General features: G+C 44.3%; 2 protein-coding genes across 4 annotated transcripts in view; one reads left to right on the forward strand and one right to left on the reverse strand.

Moving 5' to 3' along the window:
- LOC135904792 (protein Skeletor, isoforms B/C-like) overlaps window positions 1-16,072 on the reverse strand; it is a 31,802-nt gene extending 15,730 nt beyond the window's left edge. Inside the window, exons 1-6 of the mRNA XM_065435769.1 lie at window positions 15,921-16,072; window positions 14,355-14,489; window positions 12,865-12,940; window positions 8,184-8,286; window positions 6,305-6,473; window positions 2,673-2,748 (exon numbers count right to left, since the gene is read on the reverse strand). Coding sequence (XP_065291841.1) covers window positions 2,673-2,748; window positions 6,305-6,473; window positions 8,184-8,286; window positions 12,865-12,940; window positions 14,355-14,489; window positions 15,921-15,972 — 611 coding nt within the window. The 5' untranslated portion in view covers window positions 15,973-16,072. The remainder of the gene's footprint in view (window positions 1-2,672; window positions 2,749-6,304; window positions 6,474-8,183; window positions 8,287-12,864; window positions 12,941-14,354; window positions 14,490-15,920) is intronic.
- The window catches only part of LOC135904793 (uncharacterized), a 173,258-nt gene that overhangs the window by 28,250 nt on the left and 127,465 nt on the right, over window positions 1-17,543 (forward strand). The gene's annotated exons all lie outside the window — the stretch shown is intronic.

A 17,543-nucleotide genomic window follows, 5' to 3' on the forward strand; every position in this document is an offset into this window, starting at 1 on the left:
CACGGCGGCCGCATTTCGATGGGGGCGAAATGCGAAAACACCCGTGTACTTGTATTTAGGTGCACGTTAAAGAACCCCAGGTGGTCGAAATTTCTGGAGTCCTTCACTACAGCGTGCCTCATAATCAGAAAGTGGTTTTGGCATGTAAAACCCCATAATTTAAATTTTTTAAGAGTGCCGTGAATGTGGAGATTACGACCAGCACTAGTATACACACTCAAATAATTTTGTCTCTGTGTGACAGACACACAGAAGAGCGCTACTTTAAGTCATGTACAATGTTCTATTAGTTGCTTAGGTTTTTCTGAAGCTGCGCGTCCTCAAGTCCAAGCGGTCTTCAGTTCCATTAGAAGATGAGTAAACTAAACAAGTTGCTGCGTGTTCATGTTTAAACTTCAAGCATGTAGAGTGGACGACAGCAGGACACAAGCGTCGTGTCAGTGCTGGTGTCAGTCTTTCGGTGCCCACTAACTTATGGTACTTGAATTTGCCAATACACTGCATTGCGTCAGTGAATACCCAGTGAAAAGATGTTGGATTTGTGCTCGCATCTGACAGTGATTTGCAGAATAAGTTTGAGGTAGCGCCGCTTTAAATCAAGAATGCATGCAAATTTATAATCCATGTAGATGTAGGAAGATGATAACGGTTTCACTTGCTTTCATCGCTTCACAAAGCGATGACAGATATTTCTTGTCGAAGTAGCTGTGACAACATTTTTTGTTCTACATCAAAAGCCTCAACTCGTTGGTTATGTAGGAGGTTAGACCGTTAATAATGTCGAAATTCATCAAAGAATTGCTAGAAACGGACAAGATTGGCAGTGGCGTATACATCGTTGGGCGAAAAAACCGATTTATATTATACACATTTGTACAGTCATATACGAGTAAACAAGGATGTTTTTTACACACTTTCTTTATCTACCTCTAACATGCATGCGAATCGCGTCGTGTTATTTTGCCGACACGAAGTTAGACTACAATTTAGTATCGGCGCGGTATGCCACTACCACGATGCATACGACGAACAAGATGAGTGACGGGCATCTTGTTCTTGCGCAAGAATGCCTACATTGATGTCACTCACAATTATCAAATGACGTCATTCGGTCTCATACACGACTCATGGAACAAATTAGAGATACATGACTCTGCTTTACCGAATCAATTGATAACTGATAGAACTACATTGTGCGTTGCCGAGCAACTTCTGCCACCCGTGAGCGAAAACAATGGCAGTAAGATAAAAAATTGCACACATTCATTAGTGAAACATTTTATGAGCACCACATAGCACTAACCACGAACCATCACGTGGCTGAGTGCTGCGCGGAAATTTCGCGTAAGTAAAAGCAAGTGACATATTCCTCGCCATCACACAAATCGTCTCGCATCACCTTAACCACGGGTATTCGTCCGTTTCCTTGTTTCTTTGTTTGGGCAAAACAAATACATCGTTTGCCCGCAAAGTAGGGCAAAGGGAGGCTGTAAACCTCCTGAATAAGGCCTTTACCTCTCTGGAGCAGCATAAGTAGCAGTTTACAAGTATTAATACTAATAAAACCAAATGCAACTAATAAAGCAGAAAACATCGAAACTATTTACAGCACAATGTTTAAAAAGAGTGCATATTATCAACTGCTTGCAAAATAGCAAGTAAATAAATATATGCAACACTGCAAAAAAAAACAAAAGAAAATGCACATTCGGTTACAAGCATAAGTTATACATTTATAATGCAACATTTATAATAATACTATCAACATTGAGCAATTTAGAACTCCATTAACATTCATTAAACATCTCTGATCAGGAAATAGCATGTTTAGTATTTCATTCTTCAATTTGTGAATTGTTCTAAAATTTGTAGCTTCCTCAACAATGTTAGCGCACCCATTGCATAAACGCATGGTTTCGTATTGGATACTTTGTGTACCATATTTTGTCTTTCGTTTTTTATGACTATTGAACGCCATCGGGGCTACGCCCGTCGTTAACTCCGTCGGGGTAAAACACGTAGACTGCAAAGGCGGAAGATGTCAAGTTTATTGAGCCTTCCTTAAAAAGCATTGCTCAAGATTCGCATGACGGTTCTCTAACTGCATTGGAACCGTGGCGCCATCTGCCTCCGCTTTGTTCGAACACCTCTTTCACAGCAGCGGGGTCAGATGGCGCCACAGTTGCGTTGCACTAAAATTAACTTTTCTTTTTCGTTGCGTCGCGGCAGATGGCCCGCACTTGGGGATATCGTGAACAAAATAGGTAAATAATGCCTGTAAACTTAGGTTAAAAGTAAGCGCATTGAAATTTACTGCCTCTGTGACAAATTTGAGCGAAAATCAAGCAATGGTTTAGCTGAAAGTTTCGCTGATATCGGCCACTCCAATTGAACGGGCACGTCGGCTGGTCGTTTCAAATGCCCAAAATATCTTAACTAAGCTTTGCCATGACAATAAGCACGCTCCTGTAGTGTGAACAAATCCTAAATAATGCTCCTATAGTCATTTGTCTACGCAATGAAACTTCGTTGTAAGTTTACACGAGCGTAGAAGCAGTTTTAAATGGCTGTCAAAAGACGAGTCGAATGAGCTAGAAGTAAAACATCAGGACGTTCGTCGTTCTGTACGTTTGTCAATACAGAACAAAAAGCGCAACGTAATTAGCACCTACTGTCCGTTGTCGTGGAGCAGATGAGTAAGTTGCTCTGGCTTGGGGTTGACACTGGGCCCTGCCACGAAGAACGCAGCTGCAAGTAATTGGTATAGCACTTTGAATGAATGTTTCGGTTAAAATTTCGGCATACTGCAGTCACTACACGACAAAACAGAAACCATGCAGAAGCGCGTATATTCAGCAAGAGTGATTGAGTGGGCTAAGTAGCTGACGTGGCCTTGACTAGAAACTCGTCAATGACTTTGCTAAGTAGCTACAAGCCTTACTTGTTCTACTTCACAGAGTGTGCTACTACGGTTCTCTGTCTCTCCTTGTGGGTGGGTGTTACCACTGATACCGGCCACTAAACGTGACGAAAAAATGTGGTAGATTAAGGAAGTTGGGGATCCATTCTTGCTGAACCGATGCAGAGGGTGAATCAGAGAACAGGTCGACAATGGAAATTACGACCGCTAAATTCCACTATATTTATGGTTTTGTACTGAACACTTTTAGGGGAGTTTACAATATTGTGCACAGAAACGCGCTTCTGCCATATGCGTCAGTTTATATATGGCAAATTCGTTAACGGGGTCTTTCTTCACGGACGCTTCTCGAACACTTTAGAAAATTCTGGCCACTATGCCGTGGTTCAGTATCTTCGATGAAAATACAGATTGCCCTAAGCGACGGAATGCCAGCATTCACTGCTTGTCTCGCTTGCTGAACCAATCGGCCGGGAAAAGGAAAAGATGAAGACAGTGAAGCAGGCGGTGCTCCCTAAAACAACACGCATAAGGGACACGAGGCCACCGGTGATCCTGTTCAAGCACGATTTGTTGAAACAGCTGTAATATGGACACCTTGAGCTGAAGCTTTCCGGATTGTACAGCGGCGCAAGAACACACAGCCTCAGGAGTCGTAGAAACAAAATGGGTAAGGAGGCGACAAACGATCGCCGTGGCATTTTCGATGGCATATATAAGAGTCTAGCGAGAGTTCGAGGTGGAGTGCCATAATATCAAATTTCGCATGCTGTGCGCATGACTTTAGGCGTTTGCGGTCGATATCAAAAGAGCAAACATTTGGGAACGTGAGCGTGGAAACACGGCTTGTCGTCGTTTGCAGTAGCTTATCATTTTTTGCTTCCCTTTGCTAGCGAACGGTGTCGGCGACACTAGCGGTAATAAAATCGAAAATTTTACCGGTGCTAGGTGCCAATGTTGAGCAGTTCGCAAAAGTCATGTTGTTTTTTTCATCCCCGCACAATCTAACCGTGCTTTCAAAGAGAGACAGGCCTGTCGGGACATGGAAGAAGCGTATCCAAAGATAAAGCGACACTAATGCGAAACAATAAATCAGTTTAGATTATTGAACCATGGTTTGAGAACCATGTAGGCAGCCATTTGAAAATAATAGATTGATTATTAGATGAGAAAGTGAAGGTGGAAGTATCAGTATTTGAATGTCGCGCCGAAAGACCGAGGCCGGTACGTCAGTCTGACGTCAGGGATTCCAAAGCATGTTTTTGCATTTGGGCCACGTTGGCTGCGTAAAGGTCCCCGAAACTTGCTATGTTAAATATTTCGTTCCTTTACACCACAATGTAGTCAACCTGTAGCGCTGTGCAAGTAAGTGGGTCCTAGAAGAAGCAATGAAAATCCACAACGACCAGGTTCGGGAACTTCAATGAGGCGTCGCCACCCATCTTTCCTTATTGAGCTTTCTCTGGCTTACCAAGCCTCTTATTGTGTTAAGAGTGGTGTTTTTAGTGTCGTAGAAAGCTAATGTACTGATGCTGAAGAAATCATTTTTCTCTTTAGTGTGCCTTAAGCTGTGGAACCGCTGCGTGGATTGCCAGCGCTCGATGGATTGAGAGCGCTCGTAGCAAGCATGGTGCTTACTACGTTCGGCAGATAAACATGTACCTTAAACACACTATTCTTTTTCACACTCTAATAGTGTTTGTGAAAAAAGGATGTTTTTCCGCCCTGCATAGCCCTATGTGCGGCTCTGCGCGTTACTTCGAGCGCACAGGTGTGGCGTTCAAGTGCAAGGACCATAACACTCACATCATTGTACATGGGCAGAACAGATCAAGAGATCAGGATGTTTGCGTGAACCAAGCCATCTTTGTCCCTAGCAGACAAAGAACTGTAACAACGTAGACGGTATTGTGGTTTACTGTGCTTGTAGTATACTTTTTCTCGTACTTTCTTGCTTTTATTTTTCGCTTGACGCACCCTATAGCTCGCTTTCTTGCCTACGGGATATATATGTATATGTATGGATATATATATATATATATATATATATATATATATATATATATATATATATATATCCTGTGCAATCACGCTCAAAGCAACTGATCTAGAAGTAAAGCATTGGTAGCACAATGTGGTACTCCATCTCGATATGTCCTCCTATCAAAACATCTGCGAGCCTTTTTGAGGCACCTTATCCTTGTTTATAACCTTTGTACCACGCATAGCTAGAAGTAGGCGTTCGTCCTTCTTTTCTTATCATACTTTTTTCTAATTCACGCTACACACTTCCGCAGATGTGTCACGGCCTCGTGTGTCTTCGTCTCCGTCAAATTCATCATCCCGCTCAGAGTAAGCATATTCTTACACTAGGAGACATTAGTTTTGTGTTGTACATGCAATATATCGCCTACAAACCAGCCGTAGTTGCTCAGTGGCTATGGTTCTGGGCTGCTGAGCACGACGTCGCGGGATCGAATCCCGACCACGGCAGCCGCATTTCGGTGGGGGTGAAATGCGAAATCACCAGTGTGTTTAGATTAAGGTGCACGTTGAAAAAACCCAGGCGGTCGAAATTTCCGTACTCCTCCACTACGGCGTGCCTCATAATCACAAAGTGGTTTTGGTGCGTAAAACCCCATAATTTATTATCGCCTACAACACCTCTGACTCACTTCACATGTGCGCCTCAGCTCCACGTACTCTTAACACATTCTGCATACCACGTGGTCTCTTGCGCCGCCCTGCTCGCTATGCCTTCACACGCCTGTATTTCTGCGCAGTGCCGTTTCTTCGCCATACAATACATGCGTGTCGTCTGCTATCCTTCCTTAAACACTGCTTCCGAATGGAATTAGACACCTGGGGGCAGTTGCTATAGTAAATGCACACCGCTGTTGTTCCCTCGTGAAAGGTTACTGGATATTACTGGCACCAAGACAATACGATGCCCATAGCGACCCAAAACGACGGCGATATGTGAGCACATGGCAATGACAATAAATGAAAAATAATGCGATAACAGGCGCACAATTGCAGTAGGATAGAAACGCTTGTGCATAAATGTGGAAGCAGCGACTTTTTGTCACGACCATTGCAATGATGATACGAGTGGACGTAGGCATTTCGTCTCCGCGCAGTGCTTTTATGAAAATATGCAGTGCGCCCGTTTCCTTCAACAACGGCATTCGCCTACGGCGAACACTAATGCGTCTGATGTTAGGTGAGTTCAGTTTTATAGCTGATAACTTTATAGCGTGAAGCATGGGCTTCAGGATGCATTTCTTAATACGGGGGTTAATGTGCAATTTACTAATATGTAGAAGAATGGTTTGTCTATACAGTGTCCCTGTAAGTGTGCCACATAAACCAGGCGTAACTTACATCCAGGGCAGCTGGCGCCGTACTCAAACCCCCTGAGCAGCATTGTGGCACTGTCCGTGAGGATAACCTCGGTGGCCATGGTATTGTGCCGCTTGGCGGTGAGCATACCCAGGCTTTGCTCCTTGGGCAGCTCGAAGTTGGACGGCACCTTAACGTGGCCGAAGTCGGCCTGCATGAGTAGGCCGCGAGGAAAATACAAATTGCTCAGTGGGACCACGTGGCCACATCCCTTGTAAGAGTTTGTTTTAAGGTGCTTATTACTGCAGGCACTAAAGAAGCCATGTGGACAACTAATGTCAACTGCCCATTCACTACCAGTCGAGTGTGATAGTGTCCCACAGCGCTCTGGAAGCAAGTTTGAACCGCGAAGAGAAATAAATGAGCAAACACCACTGTGACTTTTCTTTTTCGTAGTTCATGCTTGATAAGGGGCTAATTAGAAATCACAGTGGAGTGTACGGTTTTTAACCAGCTGTTTACTGTAAATTTCTCTTGTACTGACCTGAAAAAGAAAAGTGCTGGGGGTTCGCGAGAAACCTCGTCGATAAATATGAGATGCAGTACAAAGTGACGACGCGTCTTATTGGTTTTTGTAGGGTGGTGAACATAATGTTCTATGGCCAGCGCTACTCTTGCGTGTCTCCAGGTGCACTTACGCACGAGTTTACTTCTGAATTTTACAGCTAAACATGCGCGAAAGCACACTTCCGGAAAATTTCAGTCTGAAGCATGATTGAAAATTTACTTAACGAGCTTGCATCCGCCCTGTTACAAGGCGGCTGCTTTTCTAAGGCGATTATCCCAAGGTCGGTGGAGGGATCATAAGTTTACTGAAGACGAATAAGTGTACGGAGACAACTTTGGTAAATTTGAGTAATTACACATCAAAGGCTTTGGATAGCGTGGTTATGCAAAGGCTACAGCGATTGCAAAGACACAATCACGAGGAGCACGCGGCGGTATTTTATATATGCATTTCTTCAGGTGTCCTTCCCTGGCTCGCAAGAATGTATGCGAAATGGCGACGAACAATTATTGCTCGATAGTGACCAGAAGATCCAATCCAATGCAACGATTATGCACAACGGTGGATTCCGATTATGCACAACGGTGTGTTCCTACGTTCGCTTGCAGTTATTTAATGCGGCAGTGAGAGAGCTGGGCAAATCGCACAATACGGAGAGCATATAACCGAGTCGTCTAGTATGACTATACATGGTTAGCGCCAACGGTAAGGAAGGAATTGAAGATGGTGGAGCATTAAGGTGAATGAATCGATTAGGATATTTGCAGGCATAGGAAGGGCGTCAGCAGACAAACGAGAGGGGTGACTGGAGATTTACCCACTGGTATAAGCCTTCGTCCGGCAGCGGGAACAAAATGCCAATCCACTCCGTGCTGATGATGTTACTGGGCCGCTATTTTATAGCATTGCCTTATGCCTTATTCTATGCTATTCTAATCATCCACCACACACGGCCGCCTGATCCCGTTGCTAATGTGGGCAGACCGTCGATCTGACCACTGGCCAATCGCAAAAAGCCTGAAAAAGCATAGAATCTGAAAATGCATCGCTACAAAATACCGGCCCTGAAAAATAATTTGGTGACGGCATTTCCACTTATGTAGCTGGTGCATCGCACCAAAAGAGTGTGCTTGTAATTTACTTTATTGAAGCTTGTTCAATCTACTCATGTTGTTTCTTGCAACGCCCGCGTTCCGAAAAAGAATATTGTTTTTGCCACCACTGCTTTGCCACCGCACCGGTAGAAATTAATAAACTGATATATGTAAATTAGCGCCCTTAACGAAGCGTCCACATGCGCAACTTAACAAACGAGAAATTACCCGGGGAACACTTCATCGGGGCTTAACTTACGTAAGCGAGTTTGCAGTACATGCCGATAGCCTTGTATTCGGTGATCTTCCTGGGCAACTTGAGGTGCACTATGTCATTCTTGTAAGCCTTGACGGGCTGGGTGCTGCAAGACAGTGTCGTATGTAGCACGGTCATATTTATATTGGGGGCACACACAATAAATAGTGCAATGAAGCAAAAGTAGTGGACACTGCATGTTCAAAAACGTCAGCCAGCGCAAGCATCAGCATCCCAAAAGTGAAGCACTTCATCCAACAGCCCAGCGAGCACTGATTTTTGCTGTTCTCCTAGAAGTAGTTTCTTTCGATTTGAGCAGCCGCAAGGGTTAGTATGCACGTGCCTTCTGCTTGCCTCCAGGGAACCTCATTCTTTTGGCAAAGTTTTTCAATATTTCAGGTACGCTCTCTTATTTCCGCGACGCACTGCGTTCCAGTGAAACGAAGCAATGATGTAAACCGACAGACGTCTTTAAGTTGAGCGAAAAATTATACGTGATCTTAGCAAACGTGTCACGGATGGAAAATAGTCCGCTCTTGCGTTAATGCCCTTGTGCTTAGAGCTGTCAGCTGTCACTTATTTCATGAGTTATTGCGGTATCACGGCGACGAGATGGAGCTAGGGCATGAAGGGCAGCAGTACCCCGCCATCGCACTCCTGGTATTGTAGCGATACCTAGCTACTTGTGCGCCAGAGACACCTATCACATACATGGGCCTCAAAGAACAAATTGCTTTCTGGTGAAACGAAGCCTTTCCAATCGTGGCACTATTTTTTCAAGCTTCGGGGGCAAGCGTTTGTAAAAGCTACTCGAGCATACCTTCAAGTGAGCTAAATGACCATTCTTTGACGCTACGAGCGTCGTAGTTCAGAATGAATGCCTCACAATGTGACGTTCATAAAAAGGCTGGCAGATATACATTAAGGAGCATTACAAGGGCGCTATAGTGACGAGCAAGCATAAAGTAGTGCTCGAGGTAATAGATCAGTCATCAGAGTAAAAAAAAGTCGCAGAATTTCCTGTGGCAGTTATCTAAATGATACGTAAATATTTGCTGCTAATCACCTGCTATGTCATCATCATTTGCTGCTGTGTTTGATAATTTTGCTAGAAACACCGCGAAAGAATTGTGAAAGGGAGATTCGCGGTTTCAACAGCGTTATGTTAACTGAGACCAGCATAAGACGGCGAAGAGGCTAGTAGTAGCGATGTTCACTCATCTTGTAGATAATCCCCAGAAGATGTGCACGTGGAATGAAATGTCAAGGAGAAATTGTCAAGGAAGCAAATATATCGTACATTTATTGTGTACACAGACTGTTGTCTGGCTCTTCTTTTTACGCTTCTTTATCTTAAAATTGGAGGTTGGTGCGTTTGGGTGATACCGCTGCTTCGTGTAAAATGAGCACTGGCCGATGCGTGATGTAGTACGTGACGTAATTGAATAGTTTCACATTTCGTAGACTTCGTATGTAGACCTGTCAATGACGCTGCCTCCGGTCGATACAAACCATGATCAACTCTACTTCGCGGGCGGCTCCGTATGGCGCGGCCGCGCGGACCTTATCTTGAAAGCAATCTGCGATGGGCACAGATTGTAGGGAAAACTGATAGCTTCGTGCGCTGTGTCCTTGAGTTCGCGTTGAAGCGAGATGCAGCACGAGGGTCTATTCGATCGCTGGTGCAGGCCCAATCTTGAAAGCGATCGTCGTACGTTACGGACAGACGGCCAGCCGGCCGGCCGAACGGTTATCCTAGTTGTGCACGCAAAGAAATGTTACGTATTTAAAACAGGCGCTACCAATTCGTGTCTTAGTAGCTGAGTGGCTAAGAAGCACAGGTTGGCACAATAAGTGAATACCTCCCAGTATTTATGTGGGCTGCGTGTTCACTTCTACCCACGTGCACTCCCACTTTTTCCCTACATGTCCCTAGTCGAGCTCACCAACAATCACCCGCGTTCATACTCGCTTCCATTCACATTTTCTGGCACCCACTCACGCTTGTACTTGCGCCGACACTTACTGACTGCCATTCACTCAAGCGCGCACCAACGTCACACTGTTCAATCCGGATCGCGATCAGGCTGCTGCTACATGGCCACTTTCTATCCCAATCTTGCTTGATCCGGATCAAGGCAACTGGAATCCGCGCGTCGCGATAGAGCGTCTTGATCCGATCTTAAGCTGACGACCATGTAGATTTGAGACTTGCCCACGATCAGCAGGCAGAAATCGCGTTAACCGCAATGCCAAACAAAACAATATTTTTTTGCGAAACAAGTTACATTACAATGGCATGCCATCTAAAACGTTGTTGTCAACCCACTTACGACATGTGGTGTGATTGAGCTCACCCAAACGCAATCGTGATCGTCGGAACGTGTAGCAGCGATGATTGTCTATCGTGACCGAGAAATTCGAACCGGATAAGACTTTATAGCGATCGAAAGCGGCCGTGTGACAGTGGTATTACACTAACGTCCACTCGCCTTCAGCCACAGTGCATCAAGTTCGTACCCACGTCCACTGTAGAGCACGGAGTGGTGCGGCCCGGGTTCGCTTTATGAAGCCCGAGACATGCCCGGGCGTTTATCACTAAGCTTAGCCGGGGCCCGCGTGTGCATGCATAGGCCGGGCCTCTACGTAAAATTTTTTTTTCACTTGCTGATTTTACCTTATGTGTCAGCCTTACGGTCTAGATGTCTAATCAGTTGCAGTGTGTAAGCAATACAAGAGCGAAATATTTTTCTCCCGTGAAAACATCAGTAGTCTGGCCCATTGCCTATGCTGTTGGTTTTCCCACTGGTGCCCATGCATTTACCTTGATCTGACGATTTGGTCCTAAGATGTCATTTAGCGTGCGAATATATATATCTATATATATAGTGGAATTCGCAAGCAATCAGCATAAAATAAACGCACTAGCAGAGGGACATGCCTTGCGTTAGTGTGAAAATGGTTTACTGGTATCGACATTTGAATAGGACAATCGCAAAAGCGGTGAGAGGGAAATGGGTTCAAGAGCATTTTTTTGTGTAATTCATTTTTTCTTACGCTGAAACAATGCTCGTTCTTTTTTCTTTGTGCAAAAGTACAAAATTTGAACTTCAACTGTTTTCCCATGTTCTTTGCTGAAATACACTAAGAGCCAGTTTGGCGCAGAATGCCTTGGGCCATGCCATGCATAACGTTCGCGTGTGCTCGAAGGTACGACTTAGGCCCCCTAATGAGCGGGGCCGAGTCCGTCCATCCGTCCATCCGTCTATCTATCTATCTATCTATCTATCTATCTATCTATCTATCTATCTATCTATCTATCTATCTATCTATCTATCTATCTATCTATCTATCTATCTATCTATCTATCTATCTATCTATCTATCTATCTATCTGTCTGTCTGTCTGTCTGTCTGTCTGTCTGTCTGTCTGTCTGTCTGTCTGTCTGTCTGTCTGTCTGTCTGTCTGTATGTATGTATGTATGTATGTATGTATGTATGTATGTATGTATGTATGTATGTATGTATGTATGTATGTATGTATGTATGTATGTATGTATGTATGTATGTATGTATGTATGTATGTATGTATGTATGTATGTATGTATGTATGTATGTATGTATGTATGTATGTATGTATGTATGTATGTATGTATGTATGTATGTATGTATGTATGTATGTATGTATGTATGTATGTATGTATGTATGTATGTATGTATGTATGTATGTATGTATGTATGTATGTATGTATGTATGTATGTATGTATGTATGTATGTATGAGTTCGAGAATGTGCGTTCGATCCGTGCCGTGACGGCAGCATTTCGATGGGGTGAGACGGAAAAAAAGCCCGATTGCTTAGATTTAGGTGCCCATTAAAGACTCCTTGTTGGTCAAAATTAGTCCAAGTCCCTGCATGACGGCCTGCCTCATCATCATATCATGGTTTCGGCATGCAGAAACCCAGATTTTCGAGTGGCACTAAGGGACAATATTAGGTTGATCTCGATGGATAAAGTATTCGTTTATATGTCTGTCATCATTCTGTATGCCACTATGTCACTTTTTTCTAGAAAACTACTCCCTGCTAAAACGAACCAGTTCACCTAATCTCCACGTGACTTCCATATGTGCCGCTGTTGTTTTACAGTCTTTTGGTAGTCTGCTTGCGTTTGTCGCTGAAGCTGTCACCGCTTCGCGGCTCTGCTTTGGTTCAGGTTACCGGAGACGCTCACTCTTTTCGGGTGCCAGTGGCCGGAGCGAGCAAGGTGGAAGAAAGCGATGCAGCTCACAGTGGCACGAAATAGCAGCCTCTCTTTATGAATCGGACATGCTGACGTCCCGTTTGAGCTGCACTATAGTCCGCAAGACATGGCGCCACCTTCAATTTCTAATTTTGTCATTTTCTTGAAGAACTACAGCTTGGTTTTCATTTCGATTGGGAATTCGTTAATACAGGAGCCTAGTCTTTCATTCTAGCTCAGCTTCATAATTTTCTTTGGCGTCCTTTTGTTTGTTTTTCTAGATTGCAGTATGTGTGTATGGGCGTGTAAGTATGTGTGTTTGTATATGTACGTCCTTTAAATGCTTCTTATTGTATTCATCCCCGGCAGCTTTACCCGGCTGCGATAAGGACGCGTGCGGCGTGCGCTGGACACCAGGCATGCATGAATTACTGTACACACCTTCCTCCTTCGTCGGGCAGCTGGTCGCCGTCTTCTTTGAGCTCGGCTGCTGTGGTTGACGCCCAGAAGAACGCCGCTGCGAAAGCACAGTGATCGTTCATTGTTGGCTTGCTCAGTATTACCTAACAAAGCTCTCACTTGAACGTCCAGAGAAACGAAACACTAACGTTTCTACTGATAAACTCATATTTCCGAGATCGCTGTGGACAATTTCCTGGTACGAGGTCGATAACTACTATGTAAAATGAAAATCACAGTCAGCTTTTTTTATGTTGCGTGGAAATCACGGAGTTAATAGATAGGCATGACGTCATGTATAACGACAAATTTTTCTCCTATTGTGGCCTCTGTGGCACAGTAAAGTTTTCGATAATAATTTCTTTCTATGGGTTTTTGCATACTTCAGTGTAGTCCACATTTAGGGAAAGAAGGCGATGACGACAGCATGATGACAGTTTCACTCCATTTACTATTACTACTATTCATATTATTCATCTATTACTGGTGTGCTCTCACTCCAATAAGCGCATTGTTACTATTTGACGTGACCCAGGTGAATGGTATGTTTTTTCAACGACGCATACGATTCATTCCTAGCCGCCTTGCACGTGGACATGTACTCTCTTTTTCTCTCTGTCTTGCTTTCTTTTTTTACCCGCCATGGTTGCTCAGTTGCTGTGGTGTTGGGCTGCTGAGCACGAGGTCGTGGGACTGAATCCCGGCTACGGCGGCCGCATTTCGATGAGGGCGAAATGCGAAAACCCCCGTGTACTTAGATTTAGGTGCACGTTAAAGAACCCCAGACGGTCAAAATTTCCGGAGTCCCACATTACGGCGTGCCTCATAATCAGAAAGTGGTTTTGGCACGTAAAACCCTATAATTTATTTTTTTACCTGTATGGCCAAAAATAGGCGCCTGCAAAAAATAGTGCTCGTGCTCACCCCGTTCGACCGCTGACCAAGCCACTATAATTACGCTTGTTTCATCGATCCAAATGTACCTATATACGACTAAACTCTTGCTGCCGATTAGTTGAGGTGGTGGTCGTATGCTGCAACTGAAAATGGCGTACTCGGGCTCTTTCCCACCACTTTCGGCTATGCCTTCGATTGCCAGAAAAATACTGCCTCAACCCCGGCTGTTACGTGTTCTCGCACGTCAAGGCAGTGGGACCCGTTTTGTATTCAGGGAGACGAAACACCACGATGTTTTCACTGTGTCGCTAGGTAACGTGATACAGGCGCCAATGATCTCTAAGCGATGGTACGCGTCGGAGTGAGAGCAGTAGGTATCCAATTGTAGACTAATGCACAAGTCAATGCATGTTTATTCTGGGCTACCCTCTTGTCGATTCGACCGTGGGACACCAAATTTGTTTATTGAATACACCCGAAACAAGGCAGGAAGCTACCTACATCGAAGTGCATTGTATGAGTGGTTCAGAAAGAATGGTTCACCATATTTAAAACTGTACATGTCCGAGACGTACCGGGACCTCGGCCGTCGTACTTCAGGTTTGTGATGACGATGCTTTTATCGCCCGCGGCGTACATGGTGCCGCTGAAACCGTGCTGAAATGTCTCGATCTGGCCGATCAGCTTGCCATAGTACGCGCCAAAGACACCTGCGAGAACATGAGTCTGCGCTCAGCAACAGTCATGTTTAATCACATATGCGTACCAGGCACAGTGGATCTCTTGCTACAGCATTCTTGTATCCAGCACGAAGTCGCGGATTCGCTTCATATGTGCAACGAGAGAACTGGCTAGCTGTGGGAAATTGAGAACTCTCTATACAGCATTGGTTGGTTCCAAGAGAACCGGCTTGAAGTTGTCAGAGTTACTCGGCATTTTTCTCCTACTGTTCTTTTTATAACGAAATTGTCGATTTGCACATATCGCTATTTCATTTAATTTGCTGAGTTTGCCTGACAAGAGGGAAAAATATTAATTAGAAATGCCTGAGGGCCCGTTATGCGGTTACAACGTCTCGTTCTCAAACATATGTGGGCTTGTACTTTTTTACACTGAAGCGCAATCTGCAGGCCTTCCGTTTGTACTAAATGAGGTGGCACGCATTGTCAAACAGTAAACAGGGTCAAGTCGGCAAAGTTCAGTTGGTTCTCCGGATGTCTTAACGAAATTGGGGGCGGTTTGTGAAACTCCCAGGTGGTTGATGACTCTCTCCTTTATGTCCATAGTGGAAAGGGCCTCTGGGCACAGTGCTAATTCAGCTGCAACATGTTTTCCTTTTGAATGTTTCGACAAAATGTCCATGAGCTGCTCAAGGCATGAGCAATGTTGGGTGCAGACGGGCTGGTGTTAACTAATTCTGTAGAATGTAGGTTTTGGCTAGCGATAATGTTGAGTAATGATGAACACGATACCACGTTGTTGAGAGCTGTCTCACGCGTGACCATTTATGTCAGTAAACTCCGAGGAGGCTTACTGAAAAGTTTACGATTGGTGAATCGGAATGAGGAGCGTAAGTCCTGCGCAAGTCCTGCCAATGACATTGTACAACAAAGGCGTCGGCTCGGAAGAGATTTGGTCACATGCTCTACGTTAACTTTCACTCAACGGACAGCATATGAGCGTTTCTGGATCGAGCGCCTTTTAACACGCCACCTTAGAATTTGGGATCCCAATTATCTACTTCGTGGTCAGCACGAAAACGCTACATGTGCTGTTTCCAAACTTCATAAATACTTTGCTTTTCAGTTCAGGTTTTCAAAGGATTGGCACATGATAAAATTGACTTATTTGTTGTCGCAACACGCGCCGCTCTACCAAATCAAATCAGAACGTTTGATTTTCCATAAAGAAGAGCTTTTTTGGAGAAGTTCATAAGCTAATGGGTGTGGACAGCATGACTGGGCCTAATGAAGTTAAGTAGACAGAATTCAGGAACGTGAGAGCACAACGTGTTATTCTGATTAGTATGAATTAGAAGAATGAAAGAGGAAGTGATTTTCTATTGTACAAGCATGAATGTATACGCGCTAGTCGGATCAGTAAGAGATAGCGTTTGACTGGCAATAAGGAAAGAAAGGTACCTTTTGCAGTGATTATTATCAGGATAACAGGAATGGTTAGACGAAGAGCCATGTTTAGATGCACACTCGCTGGACGCAGCGTGAGGGATCTGCAAAGATTTACAGCAAGTTCGATGCACCAGCAGGAAACGGCTTCTCAAACGCTTCGTCGTTTTCTTCTATGCGTCTGGTTTGCTTGTGTTTTAAGCATGCAAGAAAGAAAAGGCAGTTTTTTTTTCTTTTCACTTTGCAAAATATATTTCTTGCTAAATGATTCCGCCTTCTCTCTAAACTAGTTTGCGGTATATATATATGCTTGTTTTGCATTGTTTCTCTTAATATCGTTGAACGTGTTGGTTGTTAAGAAATTTATTGAATTGTCCTGCAGAGGTTTGGCGACGTGGAGTGCGTTATCTTTTTTTTTTGGTCGATTAGCAAATTACAGACCGCAGACGATGATGTCGACCTGTCTGCATTTTGTTTCCTACATATTCTCAATTAGGCATGTGCTAGTGCTGCCGGAATCGTCATCACCATCATCAAGCTCAGCGGTACCGAGAACCAGCGTTGCAAGGGATGATGATGGATCTGTGTTTATTTAAAAAAAAACACACACACAATTGAACAGATGCAAGCTGCCATGGTCAGCGCCATGTATAAGTGACAAAAATGCTAAATACTGTAGCACTAGAGGACCACGGATATTTGAGGCAGGAATGAAGTGGCGATCTTTCCAAAGCAAATCCGTTCGTTCCTCTGGTGTGCGTTTAGCCCTATCGCTTCGTGAGTATTAATGCGATAGGTATTTCTAGGGTTTTTCACGCACCATCCATCCATCCATCCATCCATCCATCCATCCCTCCATTCATCCATGCATTCATCCAGGCATGCATCGATGCGTCCGTCCGTCCGTCCGTCCGTACATCCATCCATCCATCCATTCATCCATCCATCCATCCATCCATCCATCCATCCATTGTTCCTTTCTTTCCAAGCATGATCGATCTACGCATTAATGCAACCATCCATTGTTCCTTTCTTTCCTTTCTTTCCGGGAACGATGTATATATATATATTTTTCTATCCATCCATCCATTGTTCATTTCTTTCAGGGGATGCTCTATCTATATATTTATCTATCCATCCATCCATCTATTGTTCCTTTTTTTCCGGGGATGACTCTATCTGTATATTTCTCTATCCATCAAAACAGTCCCCTACTAATTTGGGTCACTCGCAGTGGGCATTCAGTGGTGTAATGGCTGGTGCCTCTGGGTGCTCCGCTGATGGAACAGCGTTTCAAACCAACTGTCGGACCAAGTTTGGCCACTAGATACGTGCCACTGTTCAATGAATCTCTTTAACAATAACTTGGGTCACTGCGTAGATGCATTGGACACGTGCCGTTCTTGAATTGACACCAACAAAACTTGCCTGTACAGCCCCTCAGTGAGCGTATTTCTTATTGCATAATATACCTTCTATCTTCATGTTTTTGGGAAAGGCAGTCTTCCATGTCCCGAGCAAACCGAAATGGTTCAGGAGTAATCCTTCAGTGACTACAGAAATGCGCCGTTCGCATGCATGGGTATGTGTTGAAATGTTTTACCACAAGGGGGAGGGGGGAGGGATGCTGGGAATCAC

This window comes from Dermacentor albipictus, chromosome 7 (genome assembly GCF_038994185.2).
Source record: "Dermacentor albipictus isolate Rhodes 1998 colony chromosome 7, USDA_Dalb.pri_finalv2, whole genome shotgun sequence".
Taxonomy (NCBI): Eukaryota; Metazoa; Arthropoda; class Arachnida; order Ixodida; family Ixodidae; genus Dermacentor; species Dermacentor albipictus.